Consider the following 27887-nt stretch of genomic DNA (forward strand, 5'->3'; position numbering starts at 1 on the left):
TTTCTGGAGTGACTGGAAACTGTTCGTCTCCTGAACACGGGCTCCACTGCCGCGTGGACGGCTGCTCTGTCTCCGGAAAGCTGACAGTGGTGTTAGTCACTGTGTCGTAAAACACGAAGGTGTTCTTGGAAAAAACTTCATACTGTTGGCTTATGACAAAATACAACAAAATCCGATTCCAGAAACTTCCAGAAGGCAGTGGGTGAGTGCCACACTTCACACCTGGACGTTTCTAAACAGGGAACTCTGTCGTTCAGTCACTAAGTCGTGTCCGACTGTTTGCGACTCCATGGGCTGCAGCACGCCAGGCTTCCTTGTTCTTCACCGCCTCCAGGACTTTGCTCAAACTCATCTCCATTGAATTGGAGAAGCCATCCAACCATCTCGTTCTCTGCCGCCCTTTTTTTCCTCCTGCCGTCAGCCTTTCCCAGCATCAGGGTCTTTTCCAATGAGTTAGCTCTTTGCATCAGGGGGCCAGGATTGGAGCTTCCGAGCCAGTCTTTTCAGTGAATATTCACGGTTGATTTCCGTAAGGATTCACTGGGTTGATCTTGCAGGCCAGGGCACTGTCAAGAGTCTTCTCCAACACCACAGTTCAAAAGCGTCAGTTCTTCAGCAGTCAGCCTTTTTTATGGTCCAACTCTCACATCCGTACATGACAACTGGAAAAAATCATAGTTTGTTGGCAAAGTGACGTCTCTGCTTTTGAATATGCTGTCTGAGTTGGTCATAGCTTTCCTTCCAAGGAGCAAGCGTCTTTTAACTTCACGGCTGCAGTCACTGTGCACAGTGATTTCGGAGCCCAAGAAAGTAAACTCTCTCACTGTGTCTACTTTTTCCCTTTCTTTTGCCATAAAGTGATCGGACCGGATGCCATGATCTTAATTTCTTTATTACTGAGTTTCAAATCAGCCTTTTCACTCTCCTTTTTCACCTTCATCAAGAGGCTCTTTAGTCTCTCTTCACTTTCTGCCATTAGAGTGGTATCATCTGCAATCTGAGGTTGTTGGTATTTCTCCCGGCAATCTTGATTCCAGGTTGTGAGTCATCCAGTCCGGCATTTCACATGATGTACTCTGCATAGAAGTTAAATAAACAGAGTGACAATATACAGCCTTGTCATACTCCTTTCCCAATTTTGAACCAGTCTGTTGTTCCATGTCTGGTTCTAACTGTTGTTTCTTGACCTGCATACTGGTTTCTCGGGAGACAGGTAAGGTGGTCTGGTATTCCTATCTCTTTAAGAATTTTCCAGTTTGTTGTGATCCACACAAAGGCTTTAATGTAGTCAATGAAACAGATGTTTTTCTGGAACGCCCTTGCTTTCTTCGGGATCTGATGGGTGGTCTGTGGCTCCTCTGTGGATTCTGTGCTGGGAGACAAATACTAATGTAGTCAATGAAACAGATGTTTTTCTGGAACGCCCTTGCTTTCTTCAGGATCTAATGGGTGATCTTTGGCTCCTCTGTGGATTCTGTGCTGGGAGATAAATACTAATGTAGTCAATGAAACAGATGTTTTTCTGGAATGCCCTTGCTCTCTTCAGGATCTGATGGGTGGTCTCTGGCTCCTCTGTGGATTCTGTGAATGCCCTTGCTCTCTTCGGGATCTGATGGGTGGTCTCTGGCTCCTCTGTGGATTCTGTGAACGCCCTTGCTGTCTTCGGGATCTGATGGGTGGTCTCTGGCTCCTCTGTGGATTCTGTGAACGCCCTTGCTGTCTTCGGGATCTGATGGGTGGTCTCTGGCTCCTCTGTGGATTCTGTGAACGCCCTTGCTGTCTTCGGGATCTGATGGGTGGTCTCTGGCTCCTCTGTGGATTCTGTGCTGGGAGACAAATACTGATGTGTCGTTTGTCACCTAAGGGGCGAGTGGAGCCCCCCCAGTTATACATAGACCCAACTGTGAAGCTTACAAAAGCACCTGCAGTGGCTGGACACTGGGGATCCCCTGGGGAGCTGGCGGGGTGTCTGCAGGGCTGGCCGTGGACCATCACCCCTAGTCTGTGAGGAGTTGCCACAAATGGTACAGAGGATGCAGCTGGGAAGAGGGAGGAAAGGGGGTCCCGGAGACTCTGACCACCCCCCCCCCCCCCGGGGAGCGTGGCCGGAGGCCTGGCTGGGGTTTAGACGATGAGCAGGCTGTCCTTCATGAGCAGCAGGTTCCGTCCTGTGATCACTGCCACTGGCCTTGGAGGCACCGCAGCCCTGAGGGCACGGGCAGCCAGCTCTGGAGGGCAGCCCGGGGTGGGTGGGGAGTGGGGCGGGCCACAGTGGTGTGCCCGGCACCGGCCTGTACCCACTCGACGGCACACCTGGTGCATGGTACTTGCCCCCCGACCCAGGCACCATCAGATCTGTGGCCACGGTGTGGGACGGCCAAGGCTGCAACCAGGACCCAAATGGGTCTCAGCGGAGAGAGAGGGTGAGACAGCCCTCGGGCCCTGCCCCCTCCCTCAAACTCCCTGAGTCCAGCCTCTGCCTCCAAGGCCCCATTTCCCTCCAGGACCCTGACGAGGACCCTCTAATTCACTCAGGGTCCGCCTCATCCAGGGTCATCCCCTGCCTCAGGTCACAGGCCTAGGAAGGGGCAGCCTCTGCCCGTGAGACTCAGCGCAGCAGGCAGCATGCGGCTCTGCCCTGGGTCAGTGTCCACTTGACACAGGCAGGGACTGGGACCCTGCCCGGTGGAGCGTGTGGCTGGAGGGCGACGTCATTTTGTCCCCTGTGTGGACTCGTGTGACCAGCCCCGCCCTGGAATACTGAACTGTCCCAGCACCTCCCGTGCATCAGTTGTGAGATCTCGGAGCAGTGTGCTGGGCCAGGCTGGGCAGCTGATCCAACCCCTGGCCCTGCGGTGGGTGTTGGGGTTTTTCCCGCTCTGGAGCCGTTACCAGCACAGCTGCTGTGAAGGGCTGCGTTGGTATTGGACGTCGAGTGTATAATCACATGACCTCTCGTCGCTCAGGACGGACGCCCAGGGGTCTGGTCGCCCCGTGAGCTCGTCTCCTTTCCTGTCTTGCATCTCGATCAGCGATGTGTGACGGAGTCCTCGGTGGTGTCGCTGGTTTTCACTGCAGGGGCTCAGGCAGGTGTAGACAGAACAGACTGGTCCCCGGGGGCCTGGAGACGCCTGGGAAGGGGTGCCAGTGTGACAGCAGGGCTGCACATGGGTGGAAAACAGAGGCACGTAATGCCCAGAGCACTGCCCTGCGTGCGGCTCGGGGGAGCGCTTCGGGGAAGGTGTTCAGGACCTGGTTCCCGGAGCAGCAGAGGGCGGAGGGGCCGGACCTCCTCTCCGCACGGGAGGACAGCCCAGGGGCGCTGGGAAGCGATGGAGCAGAGGACACGGGCCGGTCCTGGGGCAGGGACCCCCAGGAGGAGGGCTGCCCCAGGGAGCTCCACTTCGGCCTGGCACCCAGGTTCTCTGAGGCCAGGGTCCCCGTGGTCCCCGCCTGGGGACTCGGAGCGGCCTGTTTTAGCATGCCCTCACCCGGGTTCGTGGATCAGGGGCCTGGGGGCTCTGTGGGAGCTGAGGGTGTTTCACGTCCCTGTTTTGTGGGGTTTGTCCTGCCTTGGGTTTACTGAGGCTTTTTAATTCTCAGAAGGGAAGATAGGTTACAGGAAGAACGGTCTTTGTTTACACGGGGCTTCACAATGTATATGGCATTCCTGCACACTGGCTCCGGGCAGCCCTGGAGGAGGCGGGCAGGTCCTGCCCGCAGGCGCAGGGGTGCTGGCTTCCTGAACAATCCGGGTAACTCGGGGCAGAGCCAGGACAGTGTCCCCCACACACCTGGCTGGCGCTGGGAGACGCCAGGAGAAAAGGCAGTGAGTTGGGGGAGCAGAGGGGCTTTCTCGGGGCCCAGCTGGTAAAGAACCCAGCTGCCAAGGCAGGAGATAAAAAATGCGGGTTCAGTCCCTGGGTCGGGAAGATCCCCTGGAGAAGGAGACGGCAATGGCTCCAGTACTCTTCCCTGGAGAATCCCAGGGACAGAGGAGCGAGGCAGGCTGCAGTCCACTGGGTCACAAAGCATCAGACATGACTGAGTACGCACGCACTTCACCTCATTTTGGTGGGGAGCGGGGTCATGGGGGCAGCTCCAGGGAAAACCCGCATCTCCTCCCAGCTCCTCGGAGCACGAAGCCTTTGATCTGCGCGGCAAGGCGGCAGGCCAGCCAGCTTACCACTTCCGTGCCTTTGTGTACTTTCTCTTGGACCTTAAACCGCCTGATGAAAACCAATAAAGAGTGCTTAAGGCTGAAAATCCCTCTGAACGGGCACCACGTCCCTGCACTTTGGCAGACATGGCTTGGCTCCTGCTATGCACACACCTCTGGCTTTCCACACCCTTGAAAGTTATTTGATGAAATTTAAGAAGGTGTTAAGATGAAATTACCTACTCTGATGCTGAGCTGTGGAATTTACTTACATAATTAAGCATTTGAATTGCTCCTGGCCCAGCCACGACCCAGCTTCCTGGTAGGCATGGCCCAAGGTGGGGCAGGGGCTCTGTGGGAAGCCCTTCAGAGGAGGGGTCCTCTCCAGGGTCACCAAGAAGCCAGGCCAGGCAAGTTTTGAGCTCGGGGCCAGCTCTGTCCTGGGACAGGAGCGAAGGGGGAGGGGGAGGAGAGGCCGGGTCTGGCTGCACCGAGAGGAGGCGTGAAACAGGTCGTCCCCACAGACACACAGTCCCGGTGGGGACACACAGTCCCGGTGGGGACACACGACGCTGCAGCCCCTTCTGGGCCCCAGCTGCACTCAGAGAAGCCCAAGTGAAGCCCTGTCACCCCCAGAGCCTTCTGCTCCTAGAACAGAGTCCAGCTGCGGCACGCACTTCAGTTCCATTCAGTCGCTCAGTTGTGTCGGACTTTTTGAGACCCCGTGGACTGCAGCACACCAGGCCTCCCTGTCCATCACCAACTCCCGGAGTTTGCTCAAACTCATGTCCATTGAGTCAGTGATGCCATCCAACAATCTCATCCTCTGTCGTCCCCTTCTCCTCCTGCCTTCAGTCTTTCCCAGCATCAGGGTCTTTTCCAATAAGTCAGTCCTTTGCATCAGGTGGCCAAAGTATTGGAGCTTCAGCTTCAGCATCAGTCCTTCCAATGAACACCCAGGACTGATCTCCTTTAGGATGGACTGGTTGGATCTCCTTGCAGTCCAAGGGACTCTCAAGAGTCTTCTCCAACACCACAGTTCAAAAGCATCAATTCTCTGATGCTCAGCTTTCTTCACAGTCCAACTCTCATATCCATACATGACTACTGGAAAAACCATAGCTTTGACTAGACGGACCTTTGTTAGCAAAGTAATGTCTTTGCTTTTTAACATGCTGTCTTGGTTGGTCATAGCTTTTCTTTCAATAAGCAAGCATCTTTTAATTTCATGGCTGTAGTCACCATCTGCAGTGATTTTGGAACCCCCCAAAATAAAGTCTGTCACTGTTTCCATTGTTTCGCCATTTATTTGCCATGAAGTGATGGGACTTGGTGCTATGATCTTAGTTTTCTGAATGTTGAGCTTTAAGCCAACTTTTTCACTCTCCTCTTTCACTTTCATCAAGAGGCTCTTTAGTTCCTCTTCACTTTCTGCCATAAGGGTGGTGTCATCTGCATATCTGATGTCTGCATATCTGATATTTCTCCCAGCAATCTTGGTTCCAGCTTGTGCTTCATCCAGTCCAGCATTTGGCACGATGTACTCTGCATATAAGTTAAATAAGCACGGTGATAATATCAAGCCTTGACAGACTCCTTTCCCAATTTGGAACCAGTCTGTTGTTCCATGTCCAGTTCTAACTGATGCTTCTTGACCTGCATACAGATTTCTCAGGAGGCAGGTAAGGTGGTCTGGTTTTCCCATCTTTTTAAGACTTTTCCACAGTTCGTTGTGATTCACACAGTCAAAGGCTTTAGCATAGTCCATGAAGCCCAAGTAGATGTTTTTCTGGAATTCTCTTGCTTTTTCGATGTTCCAATGGATGTTGGTAATTTGATCTCTGTTTCTTCTGCCTTTTCTAAATCCAGCTTGAACATCTGGAAGTTCACAGTTCAGGTACTGTTGAAACCTATCTTGGAGAATTTTGAGCATTACTTTGCTAACATGTGCTGCTGCTGCTGCTAAGTCGCTTCAGTCGTGTCCGACTCTCTGCGACCCCATAGATGGCAGCCCACCAGGCTCCCCCAATCCCTGGGATTCTCCAGGCAAGAACACTGGAGTGGGTTGCCATTTCCTTCTCCAATGCATGAAAGTGAAAAGGGAAAGTGAAGTCGCTCAGTCATGTCCGACTCTTCTCGACCTCATGGACTGCAGCCCACCAGGCTCCTCTGTCCATGGGATTTTCCAGGCAAGAATACTGGAGTGGGGTGCCATTGCCTTTTCCGTGCTCACATGTGAGATAAGTGCAATTGTGCAGAAGTTTGAACAGTCTTTGGCATTGCCTCTCTTTGGGATTGGAATGAAAACTGACCTTTTCCAGTGCTGTGGCCACTGCTGAGTTTTCCAAATTTGCTGGCACATTGAGTGCTGAATCTGAATGGCGGAGTGGAAGGACATGTACTCATCTTGTCCTGCAAGAACTCCAAAATTGCAACTAACCGCTGAACAAGCATAGACAGGAGAATGTTGGATCCCACCAAAATATACTCCCATCCAAGGGCAAAGGAGAAGCCACAATAAGTTGGTAGGAGGGGCAAAATCGCATTTAGAATGAAACCCCATACCCACCAGAAATGCTGGGAGGGCTCAAACGAAACTTTGTGTGCACAGGACCCAGAGACCCCACAGAGACTGAGCCAGACCTGCCTGTGAGTGTCTTGAGCATCTCCTGCAGAGACAGGGGGTCAGCAGTGGCTGCCACGGGGACAGGGGCTCTGGCTGCAGCAGACCTGGAGGGCGCGGTGTGTGGCCCAAGTCCTCTTGGAGGGGATTGCCATCATCTCCATCATTGAGACACTGAGCAGACGACCCACAAACTGCAGAACAGTTATACCAAAGAAGTTCTCGCACTGTTACAGAAGTTCTAGGGCACACAACAGACTTGCCAACCTGGGGATCCAGCAAGGGGACTGAGAACCCCCAGAGAATTTGACTTTGGAGGCCAGTGGGGTTTGATTACAGAACTTCCCTAGCACTGGGAAGACAGACTTTGGGGGCACAAACAAAGCTCGTGTGCAACAGGCCCAGGAGAAAGGGGCAGCGACCCCACAGAGACAGAGCAGACCTGCCCGTGAGGGTCCAGGAGTCTCCAGCGGAGGCGTGGGTCGAGAGTGTCCTCTGCGGGGTCGGGGCTCTGAGTGACACTGCCGCCGAAGTCCTTCTGTGGGAGGCTGGCATTGCTGCTTCCCCTACAGTACTCTGGCCTCAGGCCAAACTACTGGGAGGGAACACAGCCCCACCCATCAACAGAAAACTGGATTAAAGAGTTACTGAGCACGGCCCAGCACATCAGAGCAAGACCCAGATTCCCCCACAGCCAGTCCCTCCCATCAGGAAGCTTCCACAAACGTCTTATCATATCCATCATCTATACACATTCAGTTCGGTTCAGCTGCTCAGTTGTGTCCTACTCTTTGCGAGCCCATGGACTGCAGCACGCCAGGCCTCCGTGTCCATCACCAACTCCCGGAGTTTGCTCAAACTCATGTCCATTGAGTCGGTGATGCCATCCAACCATCTCATCCTCTGTCGTTCCCTTCTCCTCCTGCCTTCAATCTTTCCCAGCATCAGGGTCTTTTCCAAATGAGTCAGTTCTTCTCATCAGGTGGCTGAAATATCGGAGTTTCAGCTTCAGCATCAGTCCTTCCAATGAATATTCAGGATTGATTTCCTTCAGGATAGACTTGTTTGATCTCCTTGCAGTCCAAGGGACTCTCAAGAGTCTTCTCCAGCACCACAGTTCAAAAGCATCAATTCTCTGGTGCTCAACTTTCTTTATAGTCCAACTCTCACATCCATACATGACCACTGGAAAAACCATAGCTTTGACTATAGGGACCTTTCTTACCAAAGTAATGTCTCTGCTTTTTAATATGCTGTTTAAGTTGGTCATAGCTTTTCTTCAAAGGAGCATCTTTTAATTTCATGGCTGCAGTCACCATCTGCAGTGATTTTGGAGCCCAGGAAAATAAAGTCTGTCACCGTTTCCACTGTTTCCCCATCTATTTGCCTTGAAGTGATAGGACTGGATGCTATGATCTTAGTTTTCTGAATGTTGAGTTTTAGGCCAACTTTTTCAATCTCCTCTTTCACTTTCATCAAGAGGCTCTTTAGTTCTTCACTGTCTCCCATAAGGGTGGTATCATCTGCGTATCTGACATTATTGATATTTCTCCCAGCAATCTCGACTCCAGCTTGTGCTTCATCCAGCATAGCATTTTGCACGATGTACTCTGCATAGAAGTTAAATAAGGTGGTCTGGTATTCCCGTCTCTTTAAGAATTTTCCAATTTGTCGTGATCCACACAGTCAAAGTCTTTGGCATAGTCGTTAAAGCAGAAGTAGATGTTTTCCTGGAACTCTCTTGCTTTCTTAATGATCCAACAGATGTTGGTAATTTGATTTCTAGTTCCTCTGCCTTTTCTCAATCCAGCTTGAACATCTGGAAGTTCTCAGTTCCATCTGGAAGCCTGGCATGGAGAATTTTGAGCATTACCTTGCTAGCGTGTGAAATGAGTGCAATTGTGTGGTAGTTTGATCATTCTTTGGCATTGCCTTTTTTGGGATTGGAATGAAAACTGACCTTTTCCAGTCCTGTGGCCACTGCTGAGTTTTCCAAGTTTGCTGGCATGTTGAGTGCAACACTTTCACAGCATCTTCCTTTAGGATTTGAAATAGCTCAACTGGAATTCCATCACCTCCACTAGCTTTGCTTATATGGATGCATCCTAAGGCTCACTTGACTTCACATTCCAGGATGTCTGGCTCTAGTGGGTGATCACATCATCATGGTTATCTGGGTCATGAAGATCTTTGTTGTACAGTTCTTCTGTGTATTCTTGCCACCTCTTCTTAATATCTTCTGCTTCTGTTAGGTCTGTACCATTTCTGTCCTTTATTTTGCCCGTCTTTGCATGAAATGTTCCCTGGGTATCTCTAATTTTCTTGAAGAGATCTCTAGTCTTTCCCATTCTATTGTTTTCCTCTATTTCTTTGTACTGATCACTGAGGAAGACTTTCTTATCTCTCCTTGCTATCCTTTGGAACTCTGCATTCAAATGGGTATATCTTTCCTTTTCTCCTTTGCCTTTAGCTTCTCTTCTTTTCTCAGCTATTTGTAAGACCTCCTCAGACAACCATTTTGCTTTTTTGTATTTCTTTTTCTTGAAGATGGTCTTGATCACTGACTCCTGTACAATGTCACGAACCTCAGTCCATAGTTCTTCAGGGACTCTGTCTATCAGATCTAATCCCTTGAATGTATGTGTGACTTCCACTGTATAATCGTAAGGGATTTGATTTAGGTCATACCTGAATGGTCTAGTGGTTTCTCTAGTTTCTTCAATTCAAGTCTGAATTTTGCAATAAGGAGTTCATTACCTGAACCACAGTCAGCTCCTGGTCTTGTTTTTGCTGACTGTATAGGGCTTCTCCATCTTTGGCTGCAAAGAATATAATCAATCTGATTTCAGTATTCACCATCTGGTGATGTCCATGTGTAGAGTTGTCTCTTGTGTTGTTGGAAGAGGGTGTTTCCTATGACCAGTGCGTTCTCTTGGCAAAACTGTTAGCCTCTGCCCTGCTTCATTCTGTATTGCAACGCCAAATTTGCCTGTTACTCAGGTATCTCTTGACTTCCTACTTCTGCATTCCAGTCCTGTATAATGAAAAGGACATCTTTTTTGGGTGTTAGTTCTAGAAGGTCTTATAGGTCTTCATAGAAGCGTTCAACTTCAGCTTCTTCAGCATTACTGGTTGGGGCATAGACTTGGATTACTGTGACAGTGAAGGGTTTGCCTTGGAAACGAACAGACATCGTTCTGTTGTTTTTGAGATTGCACCCAAGTACTGTATTTCAGACTCTTTAGTTGGCTATGAGGGCTACTCCATTTCTGCTAAGGGATTCCTGTCAGTAGTAGGTATAATGGTCATCTGAGTTAAATTTGCCCATTCCAGCCCACTTTAGTTCACTGATTCCTAAAGTGTCAACATTCACTCTTGCCATCTCCTGTTTGACCACTTCCAATTTATCTTGATTCTTGGCTCTAACATTCCAGATTCCTATGCAATATTGTTCTTTGCAGCATCAGACTTGACTTCCATCACCAGTTACATCCACATCTGGACGATTTCGCTTTGGTTCCGTCTCTTCACTCTTTCTGGAGTTGCTTCTCCCCTCTTCTCCAGTAGCATATTGGGCACCTACCCATCTGGGGAGTTCATCTTTCAGTGTCATATCCTTTTGCATTTTCATACTGTTCATGGGGTTCATCTATACGCGTAGACATCATCTCTGTCACTTCTGGAGGGTCTCCAGGCACTTCTGCCCACAGGCCCGGCTCTGACCCTCCCTGGAAGGAGTCACCGACACGCTGGCCTCAGATGAGCTTTCTTTGTAGAGCTTTCACTCACTTCATTTCTGGCTGCACCGGGCCTTCGTCTCTGTGTGAAGTCTTTCTCTAGCTGTGGTCTGCGGGCTTTTCACGGAGGTGGGGGCTTCTCTTGTTGCGGAGCACAGGCTCTAGGCACAAGGGCTTCATGGCCCCGTGGCATGTGGGATCTTCCTGGACCAGGGATCGAACCCACGTCCCCTGCGTTGGCAGGCAGATGCTTAACCACTGAACCACCAGGGGAGCCCCCCCGAGATCCATACTGAATATGAACACACAACCAAAACCCTCCAGCACACAGCAGGAAGGGCACAGTGCCGTGAGCGAGAGCAGACGGACCCCAGCGTGCGAGGCAGCAGGATCGGGCCTGCAGGCTGCTGCAGCCACCGGAGGACGCTGCCCCCGGTGCTGGCCTGTCCTCTGTGCAGACACAGAGGCAGGCAGCGGAGAAGGCCCTTCAGACAGACCAGGCAGCTTAACAGAAACAATTAGAATCAAACAGGACGTCGGGAGCCACATTACTGAATAACGGAAAACTCAGTACATGAAGTAAGTACCAAGCAGAGAACATGAGTACCGTGGAAACAGCTCTGTCTCTGGAATGCCCCCGAGTTCAGCACAGAGGGGCCCGGAAGCTGAGAACAGGAGGGGGGACGAGAACAGGTCACTGCAGAGGAGCGTCGCGCGGAGGAGGCACTTCTGAGAGATGGGCCCAGGGCCCCACTGCCTCCGGAATCAGCGCTTTGCCTGGAGAGGGGGATGGATGGGACGCTACACTTGGCGGAGAGCGCCCAGGCCTCAGACGGGAGACAGCCCGGAAGGCCGCAGGCTGTGTCTCTAGGATGAGGGTAAGTAAGGGCACTCGTGCGGGCAGAAACCCAGAAGCAGCCGGTTTCTATAGGACGCGCTCCAGGCGCGGAAGTCTGACCTCAGAAACGTGGGGGAGGGAGTGGAAGCACATGGGTCAGAGCTCGGGCAGAAACAGACAGGAGTCTGCGAGCCACTCTGGGGTGGGAGCTGAGCACAGGGTCTGTCTGACTTGGGCGTGCAGGGCCTGGGCGGACATCCTGCTCGCTCTCCTGGGAATGGCACCTGCGTGCTGGTACCCCATTCCCGAAATGCCAAGTGAAGCCGCTGGAAGCCATCTGGCCCTGGGCTTCCTCGTGGGCGTGGGTGGCTTGTCTCTCCAGGGATCTGTCTGTCTCTCCACATGGTTGGCTGTGTGGGCACAAACTGCCCTGAGGTTCTCTTGCTGTCGTTCACACACGTGTGCCATCTGGTGCTGTCCCTCCCTCTTAACTGATGCTGTGATTGCGTCTCTTTTCCTCCTCCTCAGTCCGGCTGGAGGTTTACTACTTTCATTAATCATCTCGAAGAACAAGCGTTGCTGTTAATATCCTGCACTCTCTCCTCCACCACGCGGACTTGGGCTCTCACACGTGCTGCGGTCTCCTCTGCTCTCTTGGCTTCCGAAGGCGAGTGCTGAGGACACGTCTTTCCCTGCTGGGGGTCTTTAGTGCTTCAGCTGTGCCTCCGTCTCCCCATCGAAGACCATGAACGTGCGTGTTCCGTGTTCTCATTTTCATTCAGTTCAAGATACTTTCTCATTTCCCTTTTGGCTTCTTTGATCCATGGTTTATTTCAAAGTGGTGATGTTTAATTTCTAAATATTTGGAGATTTTCACAGATCTGTTATTGATTTTTAACTTAATTCCACTGGGGCTGAAGAACATAATTTATATGTCCTGAAAGCATTTTATAGTTGTTTAGGCTGGTTTATTGTGTAGAATATCCTTGGTAAATGCTCTGCATGCTCTTGAAAAGTGTGTACACTTCTGAATTTGGGAGGAGTGTCTGCAACAGGTCATGCAGAGTCAAAGTGTTCAGGTCCCCTCTGTTCTCAGAGAGATCTGCTCACACGCTTGTCAGTTTCTGACACAGCACTGAAGCTGCCCCTTGGACTAGTTCTGCTTGCGTTTCCTAACGGTTTTGTGTAATAGATTTTCAATATGTTCAACATTTCAACGTGTTTGTGTACCCAATAACAAATTATTATGTCTTTTTAATACTTTTTATAAAAACACTTTATTTCTTGGTAACGTTACTGATACTTCTCTAAAATACACGCTCCTGATGTCAATGTGGCGGATGTCTCAGTGTGTACTTCAGCCTGTGTCCCTGGGGCCCCGCTCTGCCTTTGGTCTGGTAATCTCTGCCTTCCGGCGGGTGGATCGTGCGCCTTTAATGGGATTCCTGGCGTGCGGGGTGGAGCTGCAGGCGTCGACCTGTCCCATCTGCTCTCACTGCTCTTCGGTTGTCCTGTTTAGTCCTGCACCGAGCATGTCTCCCCACTTGGCTGATTTACTTCGGAGGTCGCTTGTCTGTAACCCATCGCGGTTCACCTGCAGTCGCATCGGGTCTTCACCCCCAGTGTAAGTACCTCCCTGCCTGGCTCTGTGGAACCTCACAAAACACCATCATTATTTTAGCCGTAAGTGGTTTATTTTAGATAACCTAAATGACAAGTGAGCCAAGACGCACCCACGTGGCTGCTGCCTCTGGGGCTTCCCCTCCGCCCACATCAGATTGCTCCCGCTGCCCTCGCCCCTGCTGGAAGGCCTCCCTGTGAGGCTTCTCAAAGAGCAGATTTGCTGCGAGGAGTTCCTCCTGCTTCTGCTGTCTGTAAAGCCTGTCATGTTACAGTATATTCTGATACACTTTCAGGGGTGAAGCCTTCTAAGTCAGCAGCTTCTCTCCTGTAAGCGGGTGGCGCGTGCTGGCAGCTGGCTCCTGGGTGTGGTTCTCTGTCTGGCCTCGAGGACTTGCAGGAAGGACGCACAGATCTGATCCTGAGAGCGGCCTCAACGCCAGCCCACAGCTGGCCCCACGTTCTGGCCACGGAGGGGCCCTGGATGCATGCCTGGAGACACCGCTGGAGGCCACAGCCCACCAGTGTAGACATCGGCAAAGAGAGATGTCCCCTGAGCCAGGCTCAGGGGCCGAGGTGCTGACGTGCTCACGTGCCCACACCGTGCCAACAGGCTCTGAGACTGAACCTCAGGGAATACGACTGACCGTGTCACCCACCAGCTCTCACCCTCATCTGCCCTGTCTGCAAAGACACCTCCCCGCCCTGCTCCTCCCTCTGCGAGCCCTAGGGCGTTTCTCTAACAAAACTTGTCTACTGACCCCCAGGACACTGCGATGACTCAGCTTCAAAACGAGACGCAGACACGTGAGACTACTTGTGGTCCGAGCTTCCTGAAATTTTCTCCTGTTTACACACACCCACACACACACACACACCCCATTGTGCATTCGCTTCTGGGAATGGGATAAACGCCACTATCTGAAACCTACGTCATGTCAGCCCAAGAAGAGTGTACAGCCAGAGAAATTTATTTTAAAATAGAAACATACGTACATTAAGCTGTAAAATAGTCAAATTTAAATGAAAAGGAAAAAAGCCGTTTGATCCCAGAGTCTACACGGAATGGATTCAAGGAGGCATGTGAAATCCCCGTGAGGAGCACCCACAGACCCCAGGAGACGGAATCCAGGGTGGGGACCCCACAGGAGCGGCCCAGCACCCACGGGCACCAGACGCTCCCGGACCCGGCGACCAGGACGGACGTCCGTGCGGGCGGCGTCATCAGCGCTGTCGGCGCCGCGGACACGACGTGGAGGCACCCGAGGCCATGAGGTGGACGCACCCGAGGCCGTGAGGGACACTCGGGGGTTTGGCAACGTAGAGGCTGTGATGTGGGAGGCCCACCTGGGCCGCCACCCTCTGCAGCGGCGCCCTGAGCGCCTCAGTCTGTGTGGGGCTTCCGCTGGGGGGTGTCCTCGTAGGACTCCCCAAACTCGTTCACTCTACTCTTATCCACGGGATAAAGCCTGCAACGAGACCACGTGTGAGTCAGGCTGGCTGGCACGCAAGCGTGAACACGCATGTCCTGGGTGAATGAGAGCCAGGACTCGGATAGTCAGTCCCCGTGGGAGAGACCGGCGCGCGTTTGCCTTGTGCCCTCTCGACGTTCTTAGGACGGTCAGGCCAGACCTCTGCTCCTGAGGCCGCCGCTGACAGCTACACTCATGCCGAGGTGGGGGCCAGAGCCTGGGTGCATGCATGCAGAGCAGGGCCGTGGCCCGCCTCACGCTCTGCTGAGCAGGGGAGCGATGTGCTCGCGGGGCGGTCAGACAGACAGCAGTGCTCCTGCACAGGGCGCCAGGCCCCGAGGCCCCACCTGCCAACGCCTCCCCTGCAGGAGCAGGACGGGGCCACACTCACCACCGCTGGTACAGGTACACGAGGAACACCACGTCATCCCGGAAGCAGGCCAGCCGGTGCGAGGTGGGCATGGTGATGATGAAGGCGAACACGTCGTCGATGAAGGTGTTAAAGGCCTGCAGGCGGGCGGGGCCGTGAGACCAGAGCCCCCCGGGCACGCGGTCACCCGTGGGCACTCACCACCCAGTGACCTGAGCGCCACCACAACGGGGAGCAGCAGGGGTCCTGGGCCCAGGGTGACCCTGGCACAGACCCCACGGCCGGGCGTCCCGCCAGCCCTCCGCAAACAGGATGGAGAAGCACCGCCCAGGAGTGGTGGTGGGATCACGGAGCCGTCTGCATAGAATCCCCGTGCAGATCCAAAGCAGAAGGCAGCTCTGACCATCCCCACGCCCGACCTGGCACGCTCTAGTTCACGGTCACTGGAGGGTCACGCGGCGCCAGCCTCTGCACGTGGCCGGGCCACGACATGCCCAAGAGCCCGTGGCCAGCTTGGGCCTGGGACCACTGGAGCCGCTGTCTGGTGGGCAGGGACCCAGCACCCGACGCCAGCCAGCGGGTCAAGAGCATCCGCCTGCTGTAGGACGTGTGGTGCCAGGAAGCAGCGGGGCTGTCACTCGGGAGACCGTCTGTGGGGCTGGGGCAGGGACCCCGGGCTTCCAGGGCCACCGCGGGGCTCTGTGCTTGAAGGAGAACCCCCAGCCTGGACCCCCAGTGCCCCTGCACAGAAGCACGGCTGACACGACCCGGCCACGAGGGACAGTGCCCAAGAGCCCCGTGCAGGCGACACACTGACCTTGTAGGTGAAGGCCTTCCAGGGCAGGTGGGCCACTGACTTCATCTGGGGACAAGGAGACGGGGCGCGTCAGGGCTGGGCGGCCCAGGGGCGCGGGGCCCACGGGTGAGGGGGCGCGCCTCTTACCTTGTAGTTCACGAAGAGCTGGGGCAGCATGAACAGGAAGCCGAACGCGTAGACCCCTGGGGAGACACGGGTGTGGAGGCACGGGCCGGGATGCTGCCCCTGCCGCCGGGCATCGGAGCTACCGACTCCGGACGCCTGGGAGCTCTGCCTGCCGTTACCCACCGCCTCCTGCCCGGGGCCGAGACGGGCCCCTCCCACGCCCGGTGAACGCGCCGAGCTGGGCCGGGCGGCCGGCAAGCAGCAGCTCACCGTCTGGACAAACCGAGCGCCGAGCTGCCCCGGACACGGGGCGGGGGCTGCGGTGCTGCACCGACTACCCACGAGAACATGGTGCCACAGCTGACCCCAGAGGCCCAGCAAGGAGGACGCGGGGAGTGGCAGGCAGGGCCGGACAGGGCACCTCTCGCCGCACTAGGCCAGGCGGCAGGTGGACGATGTGACCCGCTACAAACGCTGCTGCCGGGATGGGAGACTCACCGTTGACAAAGCTGTTGATCAACCAGGAATACCAGCTGGAAGGCAAGGGCAGTGATGGGGGCGCCGCTCGGCCTGTCGTGACCGAGGCCCCCTGGCCCCTCCAGTGCCGGGGCCGCAGCAGGGGCTGCTCTTGGCGGGCTAGCCCGGGCCACCTGCATGGACGGTGGGCTCCTTAGAGCCCCCACCGAGGGGACAGCAGAGACCCGGCACCTGGAGCCCCCACCGAGGGGACGGCAGAGATGGGGCACTGACACACTTCCCCTGACGACCTCCAGTGGGACAGAACCACGCAGCCTGGGGGCGGCCCTGAGCCTGGCCCGCGCACCGGTGCCGCTGGGGGTCGCCCGTGCTGGGAGGATGGGGCCACGACAGTGCAGAGGCCCCTGCCCCTCTGGACGCGGGCTGTGTGGCCAGCAGTGAGTCTGCTCCCACGAGTGCTCCCCAGCCTGCTGGGACCAGATGGCCGCGAGGGGCCAGCAACGGGCAGCCAGGACCCTGGCTGAGGGCGAAGCTGCGCTGGACCCGCGGCCGTCAGCAGGGTGCTCTCACCTCTTGTACTTGATGTTGAGCAGTGAGTAGATGGCACCCCCGATGCAGAGAGGGTAGAGCAGGTAAGACAGGTACTTCATGGCCTGGGGGACAGAAGGTGCCCAGTCAGGGCCCGTCCTCCGAGCCGCCTAGACCCACAGACCAGAGGGCACAGTGGCAGGACGTCCAGGGCAGCAAAGCTGGGCTGCGTGGAGGATACAAGCTGGCAAGCATGTGCCCACAGGACATCCGCCACGAACGCGTGATGGATCCACGCCGGCCCTGACACACAGCCAGACTCAGCGTGACTGGGGGCAGGCGGGGGACCAGACGTCCAGCAAAGGACTCTGAAGAAAGGCGTCCTCGATTCCCATCTGGGCTTTACCAAAACCCGATGAAGACTGGGATGCGGCCGACGCCCGTGAAACCAGAACACAAAATCCCTGCACGAGGAACATGTGAACCAACCCGAGAACCGCGCGGGAGGGGGCGCCCCACGGCGCGGAGCGGGCCCGGCTCACAGCCCCACGGGCGCCCACGGGCCCGGCTCACAGCCCCACGGGCGCCCACGAGCAGGAAGACGCCTCCCAACAGGACAGCACGTGGAGCAGGCACCCACAGGACTGGGACCCGGGAGCCCCCAGCGCCCCCTCCTGGGTCAGAAGACCAGCAAGCAGCTTCCCAGGGTCGCGGTTAAGGCGGGCGGGTCCCACACCCAGGAAGGGCCTCCTCCCAGGCAGCCACAGCCCGGCCCGTGCCTGCGGGTAAGCACGCTGCGCCGCCGCTCACCTGGGCGTCGTACTCCTCTGTCCTCCGCTCAGACTCACTGTAAGTGCCAAACTGCAAAGGAGTCCACACAAGCGCGTCACCCCAGGGGCCAGGTTGGCGCCCGGGCTCAGCCTGGCTGCGGGCTGAGCGGGAGGAACCCCCGGCCAGGCACGGCAGCCCTGAGCGCACCGCCCGGGACGCGAGGCCGTGGCAGGCCCGTCAACCCAGACGTCATGCGGCACGGCCGCTTCCTGCCGTCCTGCTAGGCTTTCAGTAAACGCCCTGCTCCTCCTCAGCCAGGGCAGACGCGTGGGGCGACGCGGACCACAAGCTGCACCACACCGCCGTGTGACCCGCCCTTGACCTGCACGCCTGCACCCTCAGTCCCAGGGGTCTGCACGTGAGGCCCGCCACACGAAGCGGAGCAGCCGCCCGGCCATCACCTCCCACTGCCGCCCCAGGAAGCTCGACACCGGAGAGCCCCGCCGGGTGTGGTCAGGGCAGGACCCCACCCTGCGGGAGGCTGCACTTGAGATGGGATAACCAGCGTCCCGCCTGGTCGTGGGGTGGGGGGTTGCTGCTCCTACGGCTGGGGACGGGGGATCCCAGGGGAATCAGAGCCCAGGGGGCTTGAGGGCAGAGCTGCAGAGGGGTGAGCTGCCCCGCCCACACCAAGACACCCCTGCGTGTCCCCGCGGGCCTACAGGTGACCATGAGACGGTCACCCGCCCTCAGGACTGTACGTGGTGGGGTGCAGCCAAGGGACGCATGCAGCAGCTGGCCTGTCCCACAGGTGGGCTGCGACGGGACGAAGTGACAGGTCCCCGAGAGGACATGGGGGGGCGTCCCCTACCTGAAATGTGGGCCACAGGCCTCTCCAGATGACGGTCATCTTCAAGGCCTTTTTCACTTTCCACAGCTGAGAAAGGAAAACCCACACCTGAGGTTCCAGGACCCAGAAGAAGCCACGGCCTGCTGCTTGGACGGTGACCGATCAGGACACGGGCCACTCATGCCCCGCTGCACCCCAGCTCAGCCTGACCACTCGGCGGGCCCCTGACCAACGCCTGTCTCCAGCACAGACCCAGCCTGTCCGCCCTTGGGGACCACCAATCCCCACCTAGTTCACCTGTGCCTGGCCACCCCCACCACCTCCAGACTTGCCCTGGCACCTTCTTCCAGCCCCCCAGGCAGCACAGAGTCCCGTGTCCTGCCACGGCTGGGTGTCTCCAGGTGGTCGTCCCCGAAGTGGGGCCAGCACAACAGTGAAGTCGGTGTCCACATGACTTGTGGCTGCGGGAGGGCCCAGACAGCATTTCCCAAGGGGTGCCCACAGGCAAAGGCCTGAACAAAGCCACTCTGAGGGTCCTGGTGAGGGTGGTGCCGGAGGCCCAAGGGGCCCTGGACTCCAGAGAGAGGGCATCCTGGCCCATCATTCCCACATCGCCCATTACCCATCCTGCTCCACACAGCATCAGTTCAGCGACAGCCACGGGGTCCACCCACCGAGCTACCACATGTCGCGGGCGGACAGGACGAGGAAGCGTCCAGGTGGAGACACATGGGGCTGTGGGGAGCTCCACTGGAGGAGCCAGGCAGCGGCGCCCTTGCCCTAGCCAGGCCGGCCAGTCCCCAGTCCCGACCCACGATGAGCACCCGGGCCCCACGACCTCTGAGGCAACACGCAGATCAACGCCCAGGTGGGCCACTCACCTCGATGGCGGCTCCAATGCCCGCGGGCACCAGCACCAGGAGGCTCGTCTGCTCGTCCAGCAGGAACAGGAAGATGACCACGGTGCTGAAGCAGCGCCAGAGCACTGGGGACGGGCGGGCGGGGCTGAGTGCAGGGTGGGGCCAGCCAGCTGCACCCCACGCACACCCACACAGGTGCACACACGTGCACACAGGCACTCAGCCCCGGGGCACCAGCACCTTCAAGCGCGTCTCCCCTCTGCCCACTGAAAGGGAGCTGTGGAGCCATGAAAGGCTGGGACCCAACAGAAAGCCACGTCAGCCAGGACGTGTGTGAGCCACACGCACTGACACGATGCACGGACGGGATGCGGGGGACACGGTTCCTGATGGGGACCCTGCGCCGGAGCTGGGCCTGTCTTCCCAGCGGAGACTCAGGAGCCACCACGGCTGTGGGAATGTCCCCTGCAGGGCAATGCCTGCCAGGAACGCGGGCCCCAGGCCCCACAAACGCTGCTCACACCACAACAGCAGAGGCCAGCGGAGGGCCTCAGAGGGGTCCTCCCCTCCGAGAAAGTCAGAAGCGAGGACAGAAGACCCCGAGACCTGGGACCTGGACGCAGGGGCCACCCAAGCACCCAGGCCCCGCCCTCAGAGTGACTCCACGGGAGCTGAAGAGCCACCTCCTGCTGGGAAGCCAGCCTGGCGGCCCGCGGGACCACGAGCCCATGCAGACGAGTGCCGAGAACCGGCCCCCGAGCCCCCTGCCCCAGGTGTACGGGGTGCTCCCCACGGCCAGGAGGCTGCCCTCACCCTCCCAGGCTGCTCCCACGGGGACCTAAAAGCCCGTCCCAAGCAAGAGCCGCGTGGGCCCCGGGCGAAGACCCCTGTGGGCGTCAAAGTGAGCTCATCACCCGCCCACGTGGCCCAGCGGGAGGACACGAGCGAGTCCCGAGCCACTACCTGCTTTGGTGGACATGCCGATCATGCTCTTCTTCTTCTTCCAGAAGCTGATGTCGTTTTTAAACGCCAGGAAATCAAAAAGTAGCTGGAAGAGAACAGGACAGCGATGAGCCCCCATGCTGTGTGGGCGAGCACGGGCTCGACTGGAGACACTGTCCACTCAGGGAGGCCTCAGCCCCAGCGCGGCCCTGCCAAGTTCTAGCTTCTCTGGTGGCCGGTCCCTGGCCTGTGGACCCACTGTTACAGCCGGGAGCCGGGCCTCACCCCCGCCCTCTGCCCTGAGCACAGCTCCATGCAGGCTTTTCTGGCAGTTGCCAGCCACTGCGTCTAACGGGGACCCTCCCGGCAGGACCCGACCGTAACTCTTGGAATCACCGTGCCAGACCTCACACAAGGCAACACCTATTTTGCTAACCTCATTGATTTTGATTTGTTTTCAAAACGGCTCCAAACAGACGAAACCTAGCCCTTCAGCTAGTTAAGCCTGAGTGTAGACCCCTCTCCTGCGGGGCGGGGAGAGAGGAGGCTGCACTGGAAAACCAGGAGCACTCACGTGAAACGCAGCCACGAAGAAGGTCAGCGCCAAGAAATACAAGTTGGTGTCGACAAAGATCCCCTTTACTTCGTCAGCATCTTTTTCTGAGAATCCTGAAGGGGACCGAGGACCCGAGTGAGGGGCGACATGGACCCATGCTACAGAGTCCTGAGGGGTCACCTCGTCTGCAAAGGAGCTCCTCGGACCCCACAGGGCCCAAGGGGGACAGCCTCACGGGCGGACGGGCGCTGAGTGCCGGGCTCCCCCGACTCCCCACTCCCGGAGCACGCCCAGCGGCCTCACCGAACTGCTGCAGTGAGTACACGGCGTCCTGCATGTGGATCCAGAAGCGCAGCCGCCCCAGCGAGATCTTGTCGTAGGACACGGTGAGCGGCAGCTCAGTGCTGGAGCGGTTGATGACCTGCGGGGGAGCGGTGGCGGTCCGGCCCTGCGCCAGGCTGGGACCCTGTGGGCCCGGCACCACACCGTCCTCTGGGGACCTGCAGGCACCTCCTCCAGGAAGTCCTCATTCCTCAAGCTCCTCTCCATCACCTGAACCCTACGTGTCTCTTGTGACCACAGCCCTGGCGCCGGCGCCTCCTGGGCAGGCGCGGGGACCCACGTTGGCAGCTGAGTCGAGCAGAGGCCCACGGGAGTCTGAGCCCCTGCCCGGGGACCAGATGCCAAGGCTGCCCTGAGAAGAACACAGCGGGGCAGCCACACTCACGGGGGCGGCGGGAGCTGCAGGGAGGGGTGGCCCCTCAATAGGGCCCTCGAGGACACTTGGAATTGACGTGTGACTGTGTGTGGAGGGGAGGTGTCCCATGATACCCGACCCTGTGGCCCCCATAGCTGAGCTCTGCCCAGAGACGCTAAGCAGCAGGCCTCCATGGAGAGGGCACCGCCCTGACCCTAAGTGAGGCCCTGCAGGTCGGAGACACGGTGACACAGCGGTTTGGGTGCTGCGAGGTGCCCAGCACGGTGCCTGCAGTGGTAAGCAACCTCAGGCGTCAGCTGTTAGTGCTGCTGCCAGCCCAGCCCACCCCGGGGGCGCAGGTGACCGGGCGCCAGCCTGGAAGAGGCAGGCTCTGCTCCAGATGCCTCCCCACCAGAATCCCGGGCCCCCGTGGAGCCATGGCCACAGCCACTTGAGGGATAAGCAGCCCTCCCAGGGCTCCGTGCTCATCACGGGTGGGACCCGCTGCCCGCAGTATGCAGGCTATGCTGGGGTCGGCGGCAGCAGCCAACTCACCATGAGGTCCTTGACACGGTTGCTCAGCTGGTCAATGAACAGGATGGGCAGGTACTGCACCGTCTTCCCCAGCTGGATCCTGGGGGCAGAGCCGTCTCCAGGTCACTGGGGGGCTCCCGCACCCAGGAGGACGGAAACCCCAAGATGCTGGGTCTACCTCACAGACCGCTCCCCCAACCGCGACCCCAGCGCTTCTGGGTGCCAGCAGGCCCAGGACGCGCATTCCCACGGGGAGCGGAGGGGCCCGTGCGCCACGTTCCCCCCTCACAGCTGCCACTGGAAAACGCAGTGAGGCTGGGCACCGGGCGCTCAGCGGGACGCCATTCAGGACACAGAACGAGGGGCTGTGCGTGCGCCCACACGAGTGTCCGGGGTGCGGCGAGACTTGAGGGCCACAGGCTTGGGAGGGGGCGGGCAGAGGCCTCGCGCCCCGCAGCCCTCACGCTCCCAACTACGAACGCACCCAGCATTAAAAAATGAGAACTTGACAGAAGGCAGACTGTCGTGAGCGCACCAGAGGGGCCGCTGAGAAGTGTGGGAGGCTACAATTCTCATCCGCGTTTCCGGGAGCTACGTGTCGACCTGGGACCGGACCAGAGTCGGGGTTAGGGCGGGGTGCCCTAAGCCGGCTTCAACGGTTATGCTTCTGATGGCAAGTGACGGAGAGAGGGTGACCCAACGACCAGCATTTAAGCTGAGGGAGTGGCGTGTGAGGTCGCGGGACACAGACAGGGGATTGCCTCGAGGGTGCAGGGTGACTCGGCCCAACCAGGTTCCCCACTGTCCCTCCGAGAAAACACCCGCTGTTCCTCCTTCCCTCCTGGTCGTGGTGGCGGCTGTCATCAGCGAGACCTCCAGGAGGCAGGACGGCCGGGGCACTCCAGGCAGCCCCCGGCTCCCTACTACGGAGGTCTCAGGGGTGCAGGTGCAGCCCCTCTGCTCCTGGACTGTGGCTGGCCACGATCCCGGGGGCTCCCCCACCCACCGGATCCACCCTCTGCTGTCCGCTCAGGGAGTGCACGAGTGGTGCTCAAGCTGGGCGCGGGACCTGCAGCGGGCCTGCCCCGGGGCCTCAGCGGCACCTACATCTTCATGTAGCGCTGCACGTCCGCAGGCAAGGAGGCCCCGTCAAAGACGAAGTTGTCCACCATCACGTTTAGAGTCAGCCTGGGCCTCCAGTGAGAAACGGGCTCATCCAGGGCACTCGTCGGCCTCTTCTCGGCCTCGATCTGCTGCTGAACATGAGCGCTGACTCAGCAAGGAGAGGCCGGGAGGGGCAGGCCCAGCGGGTCTTGGGGGCGGGGTGCGGAACCCTTACCTGGGAGAGAGTGCAGCCCCGAGCCGGCCCGAGAGGGACCCCGGCGGCCCTCGCCCAGACCCTCACTCCCCACAGCCTGCTCATGGCAGAAGCCGAAGGCCTGCTGTTCCAGAGCTCGTGATCCTGGGTCTCACGGACTCCTGCCCCGGGAAGGCCGAGCCCTGAACAGTCACAGGAAGCGGGGGCAGTCTGGAGGTAAGAGCCCTGCAGCCTGCAAGGAGCCTGAACTGAGACGCTTCTAAAGCAGCTCTGCCCAGCCTTCTGGAAGGGGTCTGTCCGCGCCTGGGCAACAAGCCTAAATCCACTAAATTCAGAACAAACCCTTCCTGACGGGAAGACCTTAACGTTGGACCTGAGCAGCCCCGTGAACAGACAGCGACGCTCTATTTATCTCCGCCCTCCAGCTCCAGTTCAGCTCTAGCGGTGACACCAGAGCCGTCTTCCCAGAAGCAGCAACAGCTGACGCTGACTCAGCACCCGCACGATCCAGAGCCGCCCTCCACCCTCCACCCTCCGCAGGCCCCCGGGAAGGCCCTGAGGCAGTGCTGTGCGGTCTGCACGGGACGGGAACCCGGGGCCTTTCCAAGGACACAGAGAAGACGACGTGGACACCTCCCGGAGAGCTGCCGCCCCTGGCCGTGAAGGGCTCTCCTTCCAGGGCACACGGCCCCGAACACCAGGCTACCTCTGTTCCGTCCTTCCCTGCGGTCACGGCCAAGAGTGTGCCCACCAGCCTTCCCTGAACGTGTGGTTTTCTAGGCGTACGAGCCACACTTTGTACTCCTGCCTTTCTCCTAATTTAGGTCACATCCTTAGAATCAACGCCCCAGCGCTGCCTTGTCCTGCCCCAGCACAGCATTACCAGCTCCAAGTCTGACCGTAGCTGAGGTGGGCCACCCCGCACCAACTCTCTGCCCTGCACACACGCTCCCAGGGCTCAGAGGCCCGGTGACCTGAGAAGGAATCCAGGTGAAGAAAGTCACCGAACACTCAGACTGCGCACCACTAACTCAACACAGATAACGGCACGTGCACACGCGTGTGGACCCCAGGGGCCAGCAGGCTGCCTCCCGCTGGCACCGCTCACCTGTGCCGCGGGTCCCCCGGCGAGCAGGCTGACCTCCTCCGGCCTAGGGACCATGTAGGTGGTTAGCGGGCTCACCAGGTGCACCTGCTTCGCGTCATTCCAGGGCAGGACGCCGGCGTGGTGGAGGAAGACGTAGGCGTACAGCGTGCCATTGTTCCTCGTTTTCTTGGGGACAGAGACGTTGACTGTCCTGAAACCACATAACCGACGACAACGCCGTGAGCGCTTTGTTCCGGGGAAGTGGAGACCACGCGAGCACGTCCACAGAAAATGCCGTTTTGAACCCAAACGGATTACTGTCGGCTGAGAAGTACTAAGAGTGAAACCCACCTGCCTAGACGTCACTGGAGTCCCGAACGTACGTTTACGCAACGCACTCTGAGGGCACGGGCGGCTGCTGCGAAGCCTGCATCCCCTCCGCTAAGGTCGCAGGCCAGCCCCAGGCACGCGTGACCCACCCCGTCCCCACAGCAGCTCTCCCACAGGACTCGGGCTCTGCCGAGTCACACACCCCAGTACTCGTCTTGACGCCTCCCAGACAACAAAGACAGAAGAGGAGGACTCGTGATGAGCACATCGCTTTTAAAATTACATTTCTTGAAACTTAAAAACCTAGAATCATCAGTTACATGCAGCTTTAAAAAGCCGCACTACATACTTCCATATTTACACTGCTTGCTCTTTTCTGTAAAGCTACACTTCACTTAATTTTGATTTTCTGCTAAATCCTTCCATCCATCCTTCTCTTTTCCCTTCTAGATAACAGAACTGAATCACTTCTGTTGGGAAAACACAAGTTTTGGTGGGAAAACACAAGTTTTGCTGTCGGAACTGCGTAAGCTCTGTTCAGCAGGTCGTCTGCACCCATCCCCACCCCTCCGGAAACTCCCCAGGGCCGAGCTGCATCCCACAACTGTTAGAAGCTGGGTTAGCTCGAGCTACTTCCTAAGTGACAAAGCTGGTCCTTTCAACTGAAACGAAGTTTGCTGCCTACGTTTCACACGTTTGCAGCTGAAACACTCCACCGTGCACGAGAGGGTCGGTATCGCCACTTCTCTGCGGTGCACTTCTCTCACACTCACTCTCTCTCTCTCTCTCTCTCTCACACACACACACACACATACACACACTGACTCTTCAACAATCTCAATGGCCACGGGGCTTGCCTTTCACCTTGCCCACATCCGTACCTTTCAAATTTGGACTCCACGTCAAAGTCCTCCACGTTCAAGACCAGATCCACGTTGTTCTCAGAGCCCAGGTTAGACCGCGTGGTGGTATACACACTGAGCTGGAAAAAGGACCGTCAAGAAAATCAAGCCTGCGAGGGCCCTGGCAGAAAGCGCAGGGCGGGGACAGAGGAAGACCTGAGCGGCCGCTGCAGGGAAGGTGCCTGCCGTTCCTCAGGGGACAGGACTCGGCGGTGACACGATGGCTGTGAGGGCCAGGCCTGCCACAGAGGGACACCTGCTGGAGCCTGAGGCTGGCCGCTGGACGGGGCGGGGCACAGGGGCCAGCTGCGGGCCGAGGGTCGTCGGGGCTCGGGGCGGGGAGGCGGCCTCACATGGGTCAGAGTCTGGCGCCCGGCTCGGCCCGCCCGGCCCGAGGGTGGAGGTCGGGCGGGGGGCAGGCGCTCACCTGCAGCTTGGGCCTCTGAGCCAGGTAGGGCTGGATGCAGCGGCCGTGGCCGGAGCACGGGCGGGTGTAGACGATGCCGTACATGACCCAGCAGGTGTGCACCACGTACACCACGAACACGCCCACGACCAGGCTGGTGAAGGAGCTCCGGCCGCTCCACATGGCGCCGCCGCCGGGCCCGGCCGGGCCGCCTCGCAGACGCGGGCACTCCGCCCGCCCGGCGCCCTGCCGGACGCTCCGGCCGCCACCGCTCACGCGAGAGCCGCCGCGCGCCGCCGCCACCGCCGAGGAACGAACGCACCGCGCGCCGCGGGCAGCCGGCTGCCCCGCATGCTCGCCGCCGCCGCTGCCGCCGCCGCCGACCTGTCGCCGCTGGATTCGCCGCCGCGCCGCTTCCGGGCCCCGCACCGTCCGCCGGAAGTGGGCGCGCCGCGTGGCCTCCTGGGAAGGGTAGTTCCACCGGCCTCGCGCACGCGCCTGCGTCGGGGGCGCGGTGTGACGTCACCCACCGCGCCGTCCTCCCGGCGTGCCCCGCGGTTCCGGCGGGTCGAGGGCTGTCTCGCAGAGGGGAGGCTGCGGGGCCGGGGGCCGGGGGCCGGGTTGCGCGCCGCCTCCTCCCGAGGAGCGGGCGAGACACCTGGCCCAGGGCTGGCGCCGAGTGGCGTGGAGCCGCGAGAGAGCGCGCGGTCCCTCAGCCTGAGTCTGGGGTTGGGTGGACGACGTGAGAGGCGGAGGCGGAAAAAAATAGGCGCGCGAAAGGCAGCGACCGTTTCGTGTTTCTTTTCGCTGTCTTTAGACATGAGCCCCGAGATGGGCGTCGTGTGAAGAACGCGGCCTTTCCAGAGAGGCGGGGGCCCCCGTCAGAACCAACAACAGTCTACAATCAGAAAGGGGTTTGGTTTGAGCCAAACTGAGAACCAGGCCGGAGGCCCACTTCCCAGGTTTCTCTGAGAAACCGCTCCGGAGAAGCGTGGTTTCAGCACAGTTTTACATCTTGTCAAAGCAAAGAACGTTAAACAAGTCAGGGATACATTTCTTTAAGGTTTAAACAAACAAAAACAGGCTAGCACGCAGACGGCGTCAACCTGGCCTTGCATCGGGGAAGGGAGTCTTAGCACAGAAGGTCCCCATCCGGGTCCCAGGAGCAGCGGCTTTTAATCTTTACTTTTAACACGGGCGTTCCTTCTGGTCAGTGTGTCCCTCTCTAATAATTAAAGCAGGTGTACAATGTATGTTTGATAGACCACAAATAGGGCATTTTATTTAGTTAGGATCAAATTCAAGTGAATTGATGTATAAGCCAGAGTGACCTCTTTTATCTCAATATGTGAGCGTTGAAGAAATTTTAAAAAATCATTCTCCACTGCGTCCTGGGAGCCGCCGTCGCCAAGGGCTGAACCTGATCCTCAAGAGCTCCCATTAGAACCCACTGCCTGCCGGAGGGACAGTCTAGCTGGGGCTCCAGGGAGGGAGGGAACTTGTCTGGTGTCCAGGCTTGATGGTGCTCACGTTTTCCTGTTGAGAGCTGTCCTGATGGCCTCTGGAAGGGCATGTGTTCTTGCTGTTTCCATCTGAGAGCCTGTGGAGTCAGGACCCTTGGTTCGCTGGAGCTGCCCATGCCCAGTTCCCTGTGACAGCGTACCATCTGTGTTCCTGTTCACATCTACTCTCTCTCTTTTTCTTCTGTCTCAGACGATCAAAAACGTTGCTAACCATTTACAGAAGTGGTTCGGTTCAATTCAGTTCAGTTGCTCAGTCGTGTCCGACTCTCCGACCCCATGAATCGCAGCACGACAGGCCTCCCTGTCCATCACCAACTCCCAGAGTTCACTCAAACTCATGTCCATTGAGTCGGTGATGCCATCCA

At 57.9% G+C, this 27887-nt stretch overlaps 1 protein-coding gene and 1 long non-coding RNA gene across 9 annotated transcripts; one reads left to right on the forward strand and one right to left on the reverse strand.

The window, feature by feature from the left end:
- The first annotated feature begins 12875 nt into the window (after positions 1 to 12875).
- LOC147350022 (uncharacterized) lies at positions 12876 to 13790 on the forward strand. Its single transcript, XR_015149127.1, has 2 exons — positions 12876 to 12981; positions 13274 to 13790. It is a non-coding gene; the product is annotated as an uncharacterized LOC147350022 (long non-coding RNA).
- A 142-nt stretch (positions 13791 to 13932) lies between these two features.
- On the reverse strand, positions 13933 to 26414 carry CLPTM1L (CLPTM1 like). 8 transcript variants are annotated; one of them, XM_086362432.1, is made up of 19 exons: positions 26021 to 26414; positions 25573 to 25673; positions 24383 to 24572; positions 24158 to 24248; positions 23296 to 23456; positions 23064 to 23209; positions 21978 to 22056; positions 21029 to 21146; positions 20744 to 20838; positions 20191 to 20275; positions 19249 to 19352; positions 18389 to 18454; positions 17557 to 17607; positions 16789 to 16871; positions 16240 to 16274; positions 15763 to 15818; positions 15637 to 15681; positions 14841 to 14956; positions 13933 to 14446 (listed from the first exon to the last, which is right to left on the reverse strand). In XM_086362432.1, exons 1-19 carry the CDS (start codon positions 26180 to 26182, stop codon positions 14362 to 14364), a joined length of 1869 nt encoding a protein of 622 aa, XP_086218558.1. In that variant the 5' UTR covers positions 26183 to 26414; the 3' UTR covers positions 13933 to 14361. The 8 variants fall into 8 exon arrangements, with proteins under 8 accessions (XP_086218558.1, XP_086218556.1, XP_086218557.1 ...); XM_086362430.1 differs by having other exon boundaries at positions 21029 to 21191; XM_086362431.1 differs by having other exon boundaries at positions 23064 to 23212.
- Positions 26415 to 27887: the final 1473 nt, after the last annotated feature.

Source organism: Bos grunniens, chromosome 20 (genome assembly GCF_055505025.1).
Source record: "Bos grunniens cultivar Pamir isolate PY7600 chromosome 20, Bosgru_T2T1.0, whole genome shotgun sequence".
Lineage (NCBI taxonomy): Eukaryota > Metazoa > Chordata > Mammalia > Artiodactyla > Bovidae > Bos > Bos grunniens.

Coding starts and splice junctions, on each gene's coding strand:
- CLPTM1L (XM_086362429.1), bottom strand. CDS start 26,182: ATGTGGAGCGGCCGGAGCTCCTTCACCAGCCTGGTCGTGGGCGTGTTC. Junction 23,457..24,157: donor TACGGTCAGACTTGGAGCTG/GTAATGCTGTGC, acceptor GTGACTGTTCAG/GGCTCGGCCTTCCCGGGGCA. Junction 14,447..14,840: donor GTGTACCTGTACCAGCGGTG/GTGAGTGTGGCC, acceptor GTCTCGTTGCAG/GCTTTATCCCGTGGATAAGA.